The sequence below is a fragment of the Macaca nemestrina genome, chromosome 1, assembly GCF_043159975.1.
Source record: "Macaca nemestrina isolate mMacNem1 chromosome 1, mMacNem.hap1, whole genome shotgun sequence".
NCBI lineage: Eukaryota > Metazoa > Chordata > Mammalia > Primates > Cercopithecidae > Macaca > Macaca nemestrina.
Window position 1 is genome coordinate 65943497 of NC_092125.1, and position 16357 is coordinate 65959853.

At 35.5% G+C, this 16357-nt stretch overlaps 1 protein-coding gene across 12 annotated transcripts in view; it reads left to right on the forward strand.

The window, feature by feature from the left end:
• The window catches only part of LOC105484874 (CD46 molecule), a 43978-nt gene extending 28344 nt beyond the window's left edge, over positions 1 to 15634 (forward strand). For 8 of the 12 annotated variants that reach the window (XM_011746962.2, XM_011746964.2, XM_011746968.3 and 5 more), the window contains 4 exons: positions 3740 to 3778; positions 5532 to 5567; positions 6081 to 6144; positions 13641 to 15634. In XM_011746962.2, coding sequence (XP_011745264.1) covers positions 3740 to 3778; positions 5532 to 5567; positions 6081 to 6144; positions 13641 to 13713 — 212 coding nt within the window. In that variant the 3' untranslated portion in view covers positions 13714 to 15634. Of the gene's footprint in view, positions 1 to 3739; positions 3779 to 5531; positions 5568 to 6080; positions 6145 to 10391; positions 10485 to 13640 lie in introns of all 12 variants that reach the window. The other 4 variants (XM_011746963.2, XM_011746966.2, XM_011746967.2 and 1 more) reach the window with 2 other exon arrangements.
• Positions 15635 to 16357: the final 723 nt, after the last annotated feature.

Sequence of the window (16357 nt, forward strand, 5' to 3'; positions counted from 1 at the left end):
GTGGTCATTTATATGTTCAGATATTTTACATGAATAGATAGCTGGATGTATTGATCTTTTCCCTAATGGCTATGACTTTGATGTCTTTCTTACTAAAACTTTAGGTCTTCCATATGCTGAATTTATATAAAGATTTCAACCACGTGTTCTGACTTTGGTCTTTGCACTTAAATCGTTGGTAAATCTGAAATTTATTCTGGTGTATATAATGAGATATATGGTTCCACCTCACCCCACTCCACTCACCACCCACCATCCAATAGCTAAACAGCGCCATTTTTTGAATAAGTTGTCTTCTTCCCAACTGATTGGAAATGCCAGTTTGTATTGCATTCATAGGTGTTCCATCCTCTTGTCTCCTTGAACTTTATCCATTCTTCCATTTTTGTACCAGAAGCAAGTCTTTTTTTTTTTTTTTAACTATAGTACTATATGTTTTAATAACTGCCAGAACACTTCCTTTTCAGAAATTTCTAAGGTACTCTCATGTTAATTTTTCCAAATAAACTTTTTATCATTTTGACCATGTTGCTTCCAACTCAGTGGCATTAAGTACACTGACATTGTTATGTAATCATCAGTACCATCCATCTCTAGAATATTATAATCATCCCACACTGAATCTCTACTCATTAAACAGTAATTGTCCATTGCTCCCTATCCCCATCACCTGACGATAACCACTATCTACTTTTTGTCTCTGTGAATTTGCCTATTCTAGGTAAACTTATATAATTATAATAAGTGGAGTCCACTTATATGGCATCCCACTATTTGTCCTTTTGTGTCTGGCTTATTTTACTAAGCATAATGTTTTTAAGGTTCACCTAGATCTATCTTGTGACATGAATCAGAACTGCATTCCTTTTTATGGCTGAATAATAGTCCATTATATGTATATACTATATTTCATTCATTCATCTGTTGCTAGACACTTGGGTTGGTTTGTTTTTACCTTTCGGCTCTTTTGAGTAATGCTATTATAAGCATAGGTGTACACATATCTGTTTGAGTTCCTGTATTCACTTCTTTTAGGTATATACCTGGGAGTAGAATTGCTAGATCATAAGGGAATTCTATTTTTAATATTTTGAGGAACTGGCATACTGTCTTCCACAGTGGCTGCACCATTTTACATTCCCACCAGCAGTGGGAACCTTTAACAAAGGTTCCAGTTTTTCCACATCTCCACCAACACTTATTAAATTGTTTTTTTAGTAATAGCCAAGTGTCTTAGTCTGTTTTGTACTGTGATAACAGAATACCACAGACTGAGTAACTTGTAATGAACAGAAATTTATTTCTTACAGTTCTGGAGGCTGAGAAGTCTAATATCAAGGCATGGGCATCTGTGAGGGCCCTCTTGCTTTGTCATAATATGATGGAAGGCATCACATGGTGGAAGGGAAAAGAGACGGTGAAGGAGAGGGTAAGAGGGACAAAGCCATGCCCTAAAATAACAAACATACCCCTGCAATAATGACATTAGTCCATTCATGAGGACAGAGCCATAATAACCTAAACACCTCTTAAAGGTGCCACCCCAATAACATTACATTGACAATTAAATTTCATCATGAGTTTTGAAGGGGACATTCAAACCATAGACCATCCTAATAGACATGAGGTAGATATGCATACTAGATATGCATTTCCCTAATAATTAGAAATATGTTGAGAATCTTTTCATGTGCTTATTGGTCATTTGTATATCTTCTTTAGAGAAATATCTTTTTAAGTCTTTTGCCCATTTTCAAGTTGAGTTGATATTTGTTACTGAGTTTTAGGAGTTATTTATATGTTTTGGATATTACTCCCTTACCAAATATATGATTTACAAATATTTCCTCCCATTCTGTAGGTTGCCTTTTCACTCTGTTGATAGTGTCATTTGATGCACAAAATTTGCTTTTAATTGATGAAAAACAATGTTTTTTTTCCGTCTTGCCTGGGCTTTTGGAGTTACATCCAAGAAATCATAGCCAGATCCAATGTCAAGAAGCATTTTATAGTTTTACCTCTTTATGTTTAGGTCTCTGATCTATTTTGAGTTTATGTTTGTATATGATAAGGGTCCAGCTTCACTTTTTTTGCATGTGGATATCCAGTTTTACCAGCACCATTTGTAGAAGAGACTGCCCTTTCCCCATTTGACTGTTCTTTGTCAGTCTTGTTGAAAACCATTTGACCATATATGCAGGGGTTTATTTCCAAGGTCTCTGTTCTATTCCATTGGTCTGTATGTTTGCCTTTTTGGCATTACCATTGTTCTGATTATTATAGTTTTGGAATCAGAAAGTGTGAACCTTCTCAACCTAGCTCTTTGTTTCCAGGATTGTTTTGGCTGTTTGTGGTCCCTTGAGATTTCATATGTATTTTAGAATGGATTTTTCTATTTCAGAAACAAACAAACAAAAAATGCCATCATCAGGATTTTCATAGGGGTTGCACTGAATCTGAAGATTGCTTTGTATAGTAATAACAGTTTAAAAATACTAAATTTTTCCAATCCATAAACACAAGTGTCTTTCCATTTATTTATATCTTTAATTTTTTTAGCAGTTTTATAGTTTTCAGTGTACAAGTCTTTCACCTCCTTAGTTTGTTCCTAAGTATTTTATTCTTTTTGATACTATTACAAATGATACTGTTTTTTTAATTCCTTTTCAGATTATTCATTGTTAGTGTATAGAAATACAACTGAGTTTTGTATGTTGATTTTGTAACCTGCCACTTGATTGAATTCATTTATTAGTTCTAAGAGATTTTTGCATGTGTATGTATATGTGGGATCCTTAGGGTTTTCTAAATAAAAGGTTATGTCATCTGCAAACAGAGCGAATTTTATTTCTTCCTTTCTAATTTGAATTCCTTTTCCTTACCTAATTGCTCTGGTTAGAACTTTCAGTCCTATGTCAGATAGAAGTGGCAAACATGGACACCCTGTCTTCTTCCTGATCTTAGGGAAAAAGCCTTCATTCATTTAACATTGAGTATGATGTTAACTGTGGGTTTTTAATATATGGCCTTTATTATGTTGAGAAAGTTTCCTTCCATTTCAGGTCAACTCTAAAGCATTTATTTTTATTAATCCCTCTTTTTTTTTTTTTTTTTTGAGACAGAATCTCACTCTATTGGCAGGCTGGAGTGCAGTGGCTCTATCTCGGCTCACTGCAACCTCCGCCTCCTGGGTTCAAGAGATTCTCCTGCCTCAGCCTCCTGAGTAGCTGGGATTACAGGCGCGCGCTACCACACCCAGCTAATTTTTGTATTTTTTTTTTTTTAAGTAGAGACAGGGTGTCCCCAGGTTGGCCAGGATGGTCTCGAACTCCTGACCTCGTGATCCGCCCGCCTCAGCCTCCCAAAGTGCTGGGATTACAGGCGTGAGCCACCATGCCTGGCTAATCCCTATATCTTTTTATTTTAATTAGAATCACACTGGATTTATAGACTAATTTTGAGAATATAATAAAGATAAATTTGCATGTTGAACCACAGAATATTGTCAGAGGAAATGTGAGTGGGCAGGAAGAAGGAAGATTATGACATTAAATATAAGTTTATAAATTTTTATGATACCACTTTGAGAAACATTAATATAGTTTATAAGGAAAATTATGTTTAAGGGATTTTCTACAAAGGTGAAAAAAAATCACGCTATGAATTTAAAGGATTTTAAGATTTATTTAATTCTTTCTTTCTTTTTTTAAATTTAATCTATATTTCTTCTTTTTTCTAGGATATCCCAAACCTGATGAAGGAATACTTAACAGTTTGGGTTGGTATAGCTATCATGACAAATATAAGTGGTAGTATGTGTAGAAATGTGTAAGTAATTACAGTTTTTATTAGGTGCCCAAACATAGGATCCTTGGTAGGGTAAGATAACTTTCTTAAATGCTGTGTTTGTATGTAGGTCAAAATATATAAAACACAATTTTCTTTCCACATTATATTGTTATTTTGTGATGGTAATCTGTAGATAAATTTTCTTTCTATTCATATCTTATATTACATGAACCTTAAAGTAATCTAAGTTGGGTTTATTTTTTCTGTAACAAGCTGATTTAACACACTTGATGTAGGCTCACGCAGTTTACACAATGCATGTTAAAAAAAATGCTAAAGTACAGCTGTGATATAGGACAATGAAACAAAGATTTCTTAATCAGTAAAAACAAAAATCTATTACCTTTCATTTCTTAGCCTAGTTTAGTAATAATGGTTAATCATTTTATGTAATGCACCTTAGGCTTGTTTTTTAATATTTGCCTTACCTTCAAAATCTGTCGTCCAGGTGTCATTGTGCCAGTAAATCTGTTGCCATCTTAAACCATTAAATGCTTGATAACTGTTTATGAGATGAGAAGAGCAGAGTTGAACACAGCACTTTATGCTTTGACTTATAGCAGTTTAATAAAAGTAATGGCAGTTTAGAAGCAAAGGTACTACAGACAGAAACATTTCTAAAAATTAAGATTTTATAGGATTTTGTGTTCTCTAGATAGTCAAAAATGTATGCTCAGGTTTCTCTGTATATTTTTTATCCATGTGCCCTGGTGTTTCATTTATTATGGGAATCCTATTGGTATTTAGGACTATGTCTTAATTTTGGGGCAGGGCAGAGTACGGAAGTAGAGAGGGTGGGAAGGGGATTGATAAGATGAAGTATTATTTGTGAAGACTCTGTAAATACCATCTGGGTGATAGAATAATAGAAATTTATTTATGCCTCACTCTACAAATCCACTTTTGGAGGAAAAAATACAAATTAAATGTCTATCAAAATAATAAGAAATGACAGAATGACTATTGAACTAAACCAACTCTCATGGGATAATACTTTTCAAAAATCATTTTCCTCTAATGTAATGAATTCTAGTAACTTTACCACTAAATAACCTGATGTGGTAGCTATAGAGAAAAACAATGATAAATGAGGTTCCCATTAAGAGTTTCACAAGTGGAACCCTTAATCTGGAAACTGGTTAGAAGGGTTCTATGGTCAAAATGACCTGGATGCCCTAGCAGTCATGCTAAAACTATATAAAATTTTTTTTTTTCCCTCTGTAGTCTTGTATTAGTCCATTCTCAATGCTGTTGTAAGGAACTGTCTAAGATTGGGTAATTTGTGAAGGAAAGAGATTTAACTGACTCACAGTTCTGCAGGGCTGAGAAGGCCCCAGGAAGCTTATAATCATGGAGGAAGGGGAAGCAAACACATTCTTCTTCACATGATGGCAGGAAGGAGAAGTATGAGAACCAAGTGAAGGAGGAAGCCACTTATAAAACCATCAGATCTAGTGAGAACTTACTATCACGAGAATAGCAAGGGGGAAACTGCCTCCTTGATTCAATTACCTCTCATGGGGACCCTCCCACAACACGTAGGGATTATGGGAATTGCGATTCAAGATGAGATTTGGGTGGGGACACAGCCAAACCATATCAAGTGTTTAGATGGTCTGATTGAAATAAATGCTATCTGGAGATCCATGTGTTCAACATCTTTGAACTGTTTTCTTTCTCAGATGATTGGGTCATTGCTCTGATTGTTATTGTCATAGGTAAGTATCACAAATTTTGACACCACTTAAGTCAAAAAATTATTGTGAAGACATGCGTTTTAAAAATAGTTTTCCAGGTTCTATAGTTTTTTGAGCTTGTAAATTGGTTAAACCAATTTAGGAAAACCTGACCTTTTATTTGATGTACTACCTCCCTCCCTTGTGTTAGTGATTTTATATTCTGTTATATTCTGTATATCCACTTAGTAACAAAGCCTAAGTAATACATATTTTCTCAAGATGATCAGTAATACTAGTTGGCTTCCCAGATGTGCTTTTGATCGTTTTCTAAATTAAGCAAGGACTTTTCTCTGACTTACTATGGACTGTGTAAGTGAGTATGGGGAGTTGGATTTAGATAGCAAAGAGTCTGGATGGAATATAAATGTGTAGGTGCTTAAATAAAATAACATTTGACCACTGAAATGTAACCAACATTTATTTCTTCTGCTAGATTTTGAATCTTGATTAGTTTTCAGAATTATATGTCATTTGTTTCCTGATTTCTTATAGTTGTTGCAGTTGCAGTAATTTGTGTTGCCCTGTACAGATTTCTTCAAGGGAGGAAGAAGAGAGGGTAAATTAAAGCATGTTTCTTCTAACTTCTTGGTCCTTCTTATGCTTAACATGCTTTTGTGCAGCTTAAGTTTGTAATCTGTATTGCATGCTATCTTTTTTTTTTTTAAATGCCTGCATTAGTGTGTCCTACCAATTGCATTTCTTTGCTAAAAATATTTTAGCTACTTCTAACATCACTACAACATAAAAACATCTGTGCAGAGTTCCTACAGCTATTATGACTTTAAGAAAAATTTCTCTGGGATTTGAGGTTTAAGTTATTTAGCAAATCATGGACCACTCACTATGAGGCCTTCTCTACCCTATTCCCTATTTCCAAAATTGCACTAGTGTCGAAAATTAAATTTAAAGTATTTCACTGCGGAGACTTTGACAGTTGTATTCACTGGAATTTTTATAATGAAAGTTTCCACTTGTCTATGTAGCTTAGCTAGTTGCAAGAAGCTATGTAGGCATCTCATTTAAATACCCAATTTGGTGTCTTTTCATTTAAAGTTGTTATTTATACATGTTAAACTGGGAGATTCAAAACAACACTGTCCGATTTCCCTCTTACGTTCTTTGAATTTACCAGATTGCAGCAAAACTGATGGGGTTAAAGTTAAAGTTGCTGAGAGGGGTTAAATTTATAAGGTACCTCAATTAACTGTGTGTCTTTTAATATGTAAAAATGTAAAAAGTGAGTGGGCTTAGAATAGAAGAAAAATGTACAAGTACATATCTTCTAAAGAAAATAGGGTTTTTAAACATCAAACTCAAATTTTAGTTAAAGAGCTTACAATTTAACAAAAGACTTAGAATGAATCCTGGAACATAGACTAAGATTAGGTGCTTTGACATTTCTGAAAGATAATATACATTCATTTTTATTGATTTTAAAAAAATGTTTTCCCCCATAGTTTTAGAAATAGCTTTGAAATCAAGCCTAATAATTTTAAGATTTTTGGTACTCATGGTTTTATAATATATATTCCTTTTATACTGATCATCAGGTTTGGGCTAAGTCATAAAAGTACATTCTTTACTCATAAGGAACTCAAACTTTTTTTATATTACTTGGTTATCTTTTTAAATACCCATAATCCCTTCACTTGAATCTTAAATCTTGTATTTATGGAACACAATATGCATATTTGATTTATCTATCAGTTGTATATTTTAAAGGTTACATACAGCAATGTGAGTACAAAATATTATCAATGGAATATTTTTACAAATCCATAAGGTTTGTGTAGAAACAAGCTCTAAAGAAAACAAAACAAAGTCACAGTCTACTCATTTTCCTTCTTTGTTTAAAATATCACTGCATCAGAATTTTTAAAGGTTCCTTAACAAGTATTGATCAAACTCTCTCTAGCTCGCAGTTAATGGGTTTGTTTAGTTTAGTTTAGTTTAGTTTTGTTTTTTTGACGGAGTCTCACTCTGTCACCCAGGCTGGAGTGCAATGGCGTGATCTCGGCTCACTGCAACCTTGGCCTCCCGGGTTCAAGGGATTCTGTGCCTCAGCCTCCCGAGTAGCTGGGATTACTGTTGTGCGCCACCACCACCGGCTAATTTGTTGTACCTGAACTAGAGCTGGGGTTTCACCATGTTGGCCAGGCTGGTCTTGAACTCTTGACTTCAGGTAATCTGCCCACCTCAGCCTCCCAAGGTGCTGGGATTACAGGCATGAGCCACCGCACCCGGCCTTAATGGGTCTTTTAAAGCTAAATACTTATCTATTACACTCCCAAATTAAAGGTTCAGTAGCAATAGTGAACTGAGATGCCAAAATTAATTTGTCCAGTGATTTTTTAAAAGCCCATTATTTTACAGCATAGGGTCCAACCAACAATTGCCATCATTAAAATTTTAAAATATTTTGGGAAGGTATGGTATCTTGAGCCAATACAACATAATTAATCCTGTAAATAGTAGCACAACTTGAGGAAAAATAGTCCAAAAAATGGTGTGAGAGAGGAAACTCATAATTGCCTTTGAACTTTAAAATATAAACTGCATGGGAATCTTTTAGAATAGATGTTGCCCTTTTTATGACAGGAACATATTCGACTGGAAATTCAGCATAATATGTAATGGCCGAATCCAAAGCTGGGCTCTCTTTATGGATCTATTATTTTGTAGTTCCATGTTATTTTGATAGCTGAATTGAATGTGAGGGTGGTTTATCTTTCTTCAGAGTCTAGAGCAATGCTTCTCTGACTTTAATGTGCACATGAATCACCTGGAAATCTGTTAAAGTACAGATTCTGATTCATTGGGTTTGGAGTGGAGCCTGAGACCCTGCCTGTCTAGTGAGCTCCGAGTACTGATGCTGCTGCTGTGCCTGGACTACACTGACCCGGGTGTTGGCCACTACTGATGTGTTGAAGTCTGAAGAAACACTATGAAGCTTATTGGCAAATGTTTCTAATATTTAAGATAATTGAAGTTTTTAAGATTCCTCATCCATATGTATCCTTAAAAAAAGGCTATGGGGTAATATATAGTAGTTGGCTTTTCTTACCTTTTTTAACTCTTAAAAAACATAAAGATTTCCATTATTTTCTTTGTACTGTTTAATGTCCATAATCTTGTCCCCCCAGATTGGCTGTTGTGGCCTTAGAAACTTCTTATAAAGACTATAAAATGTCTGGAGTTACTTTTCCACTTCGGGAGTAACTGGAGGCAGGCTAGCAGACACAAATAATCCCAAATTGCTGTTAAGGCCTGGCCCAAAATGTATTTGTTGTAAACTGGTATTTATGATGATTTGGGAACATAATTACTCTTCTGCAGCCTTCACCTCAAAATACAAAAACAGTGTTAATAGTCATTTTAAGATGTTGGATGATCCAACATCATTTACATTACTTGATGAAAAATGGCCAAAAGATTATTCTGCCACTTTTCTGTTTCGTAGCTCTCAGCTAAGAACAGTATAGGATACCGATGGGTCCAAAACAGTCCCATCCACATGCTCCTTCCCTTCCCTTTCCATTCACATTTCCTTTCTTTACTAATTCTTCTACCATACTTTTTAGTCTTGGAAGCCACAGCTCTGTCTTTGCTACTGCTTGAGTCCTGTATTGCATGGCATGACTGTGCTTCTGAACAAGAGATGCCTTTTGTTTACATAAATATTTTCATCACTTGTAATGATTTTTTTAAATGCATTTTTTTTTAAAACTCTAAGCATCCCTGGATAAGTGACAGTTTGGCTAAGTTAGTGAAAGTTATTTGCATAATGTATATATTTATTACCTGTGACAAATAGTTTTTCCTTTTTTCCATTAATGGTATTCATTATTTTGTATAACCTAAACTGACTTTTAATGTTACATTAATATTGACTGACGCAATAACTTTATTAAAAATAGCAGTCAATTCAGGTAATTGGGGCATATAGTGACATGGGGCAAAAAAAAGGATCAAATTAACTTAAATGTTTTTCTAGTTGGCCCTCAAATTCTTGAGCATTTAACCCTTCAAAAATTTTTGAGCAACTACAAAAATGTTTTGTAATTAGTTTAGAAAGCATCTATACAAAATTAGATCCATCTCAGAAATATGAGACGCCATGTAATATGAAGTTTTGCAAGGCTATCCCCTCATCTGTTGAAAACAGATGTGCCACAAGAAGAAACTTCTTAATGCAAAAGTCCAGAGAAATCTGAAAATACATGATGTCATAAAGTTGATTTCTAAGATAATATTACATGGATTTGATACATACTCAATGTATTCCCTCAAAATTGAGGGTGTTAGGCCAGGTTTGGTGGCTCACACCTGTAATCCCAGCAACTTTGTGAGGCTGAGGCAGGCCGATGGCTTGAGCTCAGGAGTTTGAGACCAGCCTGGGCAACATAGTGAGATGCTGTCTCTTGAAAAAAAAAAAAAAAAAAAAAATTCAAGGGTGCTAGAAACCAGTACCATTTCTCCCCAACAACCTGTTATTCCTTGAAAACATTTTGACATGATTCACTTCATGCAAAATAGCTTCAAAGATAAACATATTAAACAGGAATTTCCAGTCTGTTTATCTGCTGGATGATCTATATGACTTCAAAGTTCAAGTAGCTTCTAGCACCAAATTCATGTTTCCAGTCCTTCAGTGAGAATGAGAATGTCTTCAGTTATGAACCTAATTCTCAGCTTTCCTGCTATTCTCTTACACTGGATTTTATTCCACTTGTTATGCTACTCTTGTTTCTTTTTGGTTTGAAGTCACTACTTTATTCAGCCCTTTTCCCTTCCTCTGTTCAGCACATACCTAACTGATGAGAACCACAGAGAAGTAAAATTTACTTCTCTCTGAGAAGAAGAGATGAGAGAAAGGTTTGCTTTTATCATTAAAAGGTATTTGTTTTCTGTTGTTTATTTTCAGATGTCCTTGCTTTTGAAAAATATTCAGTGGATATATAGCTATCAATAACCTGAGCAAAGAGATATTGGCAGTAAATATCAAAGAGGAAATTTACATTCCTGTTCCCTTTGCTACATTACTGATGTTTTCTTATACCGTTCCCTTTGAAAACATAATGTGTACTGACAGGCTTTTGCTTTGACGTAGGCTTTAAATAGAGTTATGTTCCCCTAGTCCTTTTATCAGACTCTCTCACTTCTTCTACCTTGTGAAACAGCTGTGAATCCAAAAGTAAGAATGTGTGAGCCCACTGGGAAATAACCACAGAGTCAACTCATTTTAAGTACAAGGAAGAAAAATGCCCTTTTATAGAAACCAAAATATAGTTTACTTAGTTTTGTAAATTTATTCAATTCCAATATATAAATAACTTTGTAAAGATATTTTATCAGTTTCCCTGGGCTGGGATATTTTTAGCATATAAAAGGAAACAAAAAAGTCCTCAAATGGATTGTATTGCCTTAACCCCTTGGACCCTGTCCACCTTCTGTCTTCGAACTGAATTGGAACTATTCCTCTGTTTGTGCTAGAATGTGTGTCTGCAGAGCTGGGAAGAGAGGGAGATACGCATCCCACGTCTTACAATGTGAGGCCCTACCCTAGGTTATAATCAAAAGTTTGGGAGCAGGATCTACAAAGGCCAGTTGGAAGGACAATTTCTTAGTAAAAGCAAAGTGGTGTCTTTGATCACGGGGAAAGCATAAACATAAAGATAAAACATACTAATCAGAATTGGCAGTCTGGGCCTACCCAGTCCCATATGCAGTAGTTCCTCCTTATCCATGGGGGGATATCTCTAGTGGTTGCCTGAAACCTGGGATAGTACTAAACCTTATATATACTGTTTTCTCTTGTACATATATACCTATGATCGTTTAATTTATAAATTAGGCACAGTAGGAGATTAACAGCAATAACTAATATCAAACAATTATAAAAATATGCCAGCATCACTACTGTTGTGCTCTGGGGCCAGTAAGTAAAATAAGGGTTACCTAACCACAGGTACTGTGATACTGTGACAGTCAATCTGATAACGAAGACAGCTATTGAATAACAGGCACATAGTGTCCACAGCGTGGGTATGCTGGACGAAGGGATGATTTATATCTGGGAGGGACGGAGTGGGACAGTGTGAGATTTCATCATGATACTGAGAATGGCACACAATCTAAAATATAGTTCTGTAATTTTCCATTTAATATTTTTTGACTGTATTTGATTATGGGTAACTGAAACCATGCAAAGTGAAACCGTGGACAAGGGAAGCCTACTGTATCTTCTTAGTCTCTTAGGACACTTTTGAGGCTAAAGGCAACTACGAAAATAGTTTTTAGACTCTCTCTGAGCTTCAGGGTATCTGTAAACATTTGAAGATAATTGAATGAATGCAGTAGTTAATATTTTGCTATCTTCAAAATAGTTTCATTGTTATATCCAATAAATGTTTCTTTAAATTTATGTTAATGCCTTTTATCTTTGGCATAGATTGGGTTTCTATTTAAAATTGTATTTAAAGAAACAGAGTCTACTACTATGGGAAAAAAATATTTACTTAGAAAAATATAGTGGTGGCTGGGTGCGGTGGCTCACACCTATAATCCCAGCACTTTGGGAGGCCGAGGCAGGCGGACCAGATTGGCCAATATGGTAAAACCCTGTCTCTACTAAAAATACAAAAGTTAGCTGGGCATGGTGGTGTATACCTGTAATCCCAGCTACTCAGGAGGCTGAGGCACATGAATTGCTTGAACCTGGGAGGAGGAGGTTGCATTGAGCCAAGATCACACCACACTGCACTCCAGCCTGGGCGACAGAGCAAGAGTCTGTCTCAAAAAAAAGAAAAGGAAAGAAAAGAAAAATATAGTGGTCTTGGAGAATTCAGTGACAGGCCAAACCATTAAGTCTGTCATCACAACAGTCCTTAGGGAACTGCAATATTGTAAGTATAGTAATGACACAGTGGAGAACCATAATGATGGCCTCCCCGAGAAAGAGGAACAAACCCATTTATGCCTGAGGTTGCAAGTTTTTAAATTTTTGCCGTCAGACCCTGGCGATGACCTTGAGCAGTAGGAGATAAATTCCACATGCTTAGTGTTCCAATAATGGAACAATAGGCATACATGTGTTATTAAAGTATCCAAAGTTAACATGCTTAGCTGTGACATTGGAAAGGCAATGTGTTTGCTGTGGCACACATACTAGTAAAGAATGACTGGTTCAAATTTGGTTTTCGTTTTTCTATTAAAGTCAATTTACTAAGGCAGGGAGGGACCAGAGCTGTGCTGTCCAATTCAGTATTCAATAGCCATGTGTGACTGCTAAGGACTTCCAAAGTGGCTAGCCCAATGTCAGGTATGCTGCAAGTGTCAAACACACACTGGCTTTCAAAGACTAAGCGCAAAAAAAATGTAAAATACATCCCAATATTTTGGTTATACTGGGTTAAAGAAAATAAAATTATTTTTTCTATTTGTGTTTTTAAAAGTGGCTTCTGGAAAATTTTTAATTACATGTATGACTGGCATCATCTATCTTTGGCCAGCAGTAGACTAGAATAATAGGTTTTACAAAGATGTCTATTGTTATACTAAAAGTGTGACATAAACTTTTGTTATTTAGGAGACTCTTAGTGGAATACGTGATTTTCTTGACAGTGAGGGGTAGATGAGGCATCACATACTTGAACAGTTAGAACCACTATCTTTTTAAAGGTTCTGTGCCAGAGCTACTGCTTTAAAATGGAGGGATCAGGAAAGCATGCGTTTGTCTCCAGTCTTTCCCATTGACCCTACATCAAAATGAGGACATAGTTACTAAGTACTTTGTATGCTACTGCTCTATTTCTTGTTTTGGAGGGGATCAGAAATATAAGACTGGGACAAAGGAAGGTTTTTTTTTTTTTACAGTGAGACCAGTTGAACATTTGAAATTATTTTAAAAGAATAATTTATTTCCCAGGTTAGCGACTCAGTAGTATAAAGTATTTTTTTAATTGCTCATTTTCTGAATAGGCTTCTGGAATTTAATTTCTGTACTTAATTGTATTTATCTTTTTGACACGATCTTTATACCTTGGTTTGCAGGAAAGCAGATGGTGGACCTGAATATGCCACTTACCAGATGAAATCAACCCCTCCAGCAGAGCAGAGAGGCTGAGTGGATTCCACAACCTCGTTTGCTAGTTCATCTTTTGACCTCTATTAAAATCTTCAGATACCCAGTTGTTATTCTCTAGTTTCACTCTCATGAATGCAACTGTGGCTTAACTAACATTCCAATGTGGCTTGAATGTAGGTAGCATGCTTTGATGCTTCTTTGAAACTTGTATGAATTTGGGTATGAACAGATTGCCTGTTTTTCCTTAAATAACACTTAGATTTATCGGACGAGTCAGCACAGCATGCCTGGTTGTATTAAAGCAGGGATGTGCTGTATTTTATAAAATTGGCAAAATTAAAGAAATATAGTTCAAAATGAAATTATATTTTCTTTGTAAAGAAAGTGGCTTTGAAATCTTTTTTGTTCAAAGATTAATGCCAACTCTTAAGATTCATTCTTTCACCAACTATAGAATGTATTTTACATATCGTTCGTTGTAAAAAGCCCTTACGAATATGTGTATACTACTTTGGCTCTTGTGCATTAAAAACAAGAACACTGAAAATTGGGAATATGCACAAGCTTGACTTCCTTAACCAAGAATATTATTGGAAAATTCTCTAAAAGTTAATAGGGTAAATTATCTGTTTTTTGTAATGTGTTTGGTGATTTCAGAAAGCTAGAAAGTGTATGTGTGGCATTTGTTTTCACTTTTTAAAACATCCCTAACTGATCACATATATCAGTAATTTCAGAATCAGATGCATCCTTTCATAAGAAGTGAGAGGACTCTGACAGCCGTAACAGGAGTGCCACTTCATGGTGTGAAGTGAACACTGTAGCCTTGTGGTTTTCCCAAAGAGAACTCCATATGTTCTCTTAGGTTGAGTAACCCACTCTGAATTCTGGTTACATGTGTTTTTCTTTCCCTCCTTAAATAAAGAGAGGTGTTAAACATGCCATCTAAAAGTAGGTGGTTTTGAAGAGAATAAATTCATCAGATAACCTCAAGTCACGTGAGAATCTTAGTCCATTGACATTGCCTTGGCTAGTAGAAGCCTCTTACCTATGTATGTGTCTTACCTCATCTCCTAAAAGGCAGAGTACAAAGTAAGCCATGTATCTCAAGAAGGTAACTTCACTTTGTCTATTTGCTGTTGATTGTACCAAGGAATGAAAAAAGTAAATATAACTCAGGTAGCACTTTATACTCAGGCAGATCTCAGCCCTCTACTGAGTCCCTTAGCCAAGCAGTTTCTTTCAAAGAAGCCAGTGGGCGAAAAGCAGGGACTGCCACTCCCAATTCAGATCACACTGTTAAAAGTTGTGTTTTGAAATTTTATGTTTAGTTGCACAAACTGGGCCAAAGAAACGTTGCCTTGAGGAAGATATGATTGGAGAATCAAGAGTGTAGAAGAATAAATACTGTTTTACTGTCCAAAGACATGTTTATAGTGCTCTGTACATGTTCCTTTCCTTTGTAATCTCTGGCGAGATGCTTTAGGAAGATAAAAGTTTGAGGAGAACAAACAAGAATTCTGAAGTAAGCACAGAGTTGAAGTTTATACCCATGTCACATGGTTTTCAAAAATGTCGCAATTACTTAGAAGCAAGGAATGGTGTTTTTTTAAAACCTAATTGAAGTATATTCAAATACTTTATAAAATAAATATTATACAATATACTTGTATAGCGGTTTCTGCTTCACATTTGATTTTTCAAATTTAATGTTTATATTAGAGATCTATGTATAAATATGTATTTTGTCAAATTTGTTACTTAAATATATGGAGATCAGTTTTCTCTGGAAGTTTGTTTAAATGACAGGAAGAAGTGTATATGAATTTAAGAAAATTTTTTAAGCTGCAAAAATTGTATTTGCTATAAAATGAGAAGTCTCACTTATAGAAGTTCTTTATTGCTCACTTTTTAAAAAATTGACTCTTGAAATCTGTTAAAATAAAATTGTACATTTGGAGACGTTTCATGATGATGTGTTATTTGGGTTCTGTCTCAAATCGAAGTATGTTTCTAATTGGGGCCATCTTCTAACCATTCCACTCCCACCGCCATTCATCCTGTTCCTCCTAGCTCAGACCCTTAAGTATCCCCAGGCTTCTCCACTCCCAACCCATCACATAGATACTGCACAGAGGTATCCAGTGACATCACATTACCTACTGGATGAAGTCCACATTTCTTAGCCTGATACTTGAAGACCTTTTACAATTAAATCCCAACTTTCTTCCCCAAGCCTTTTCTATCGCCCTTCTTCAAATAACCTACTCTTAGTCAAGCCTGACCATTTCCCCTGTGCTTTCTGCTGTATTCCTAGTTCACTGTAGCTTGAAACACACTGTCCTGTTGAGATCCTATGCATATTCCAAGGCCCAGCTCAGATATTACCCTTCATGAAACTGTGCCTGACTTCTGCCCAGCTCTTACAGTCTTTATTACCTAACCTTGGGATAGCCACATTTAAGCATCTATATATACATGTGTCCAGTAGAAGATATATCTTCTACATCCCATGAACGCATATGTAGAGCTAAATAAAAACCCAAGTCCCAACAAAATATAAAATTTATGTAACTAGTAGGATTTGGTTGTTTCTGCAAAAATCATTGTTGCGCTCTCTGCAGATTTCAGTCGGATTGCTAAATTTCTCAAAGCAGGCTTCAGTGTTTCTTAACCGTGGCTG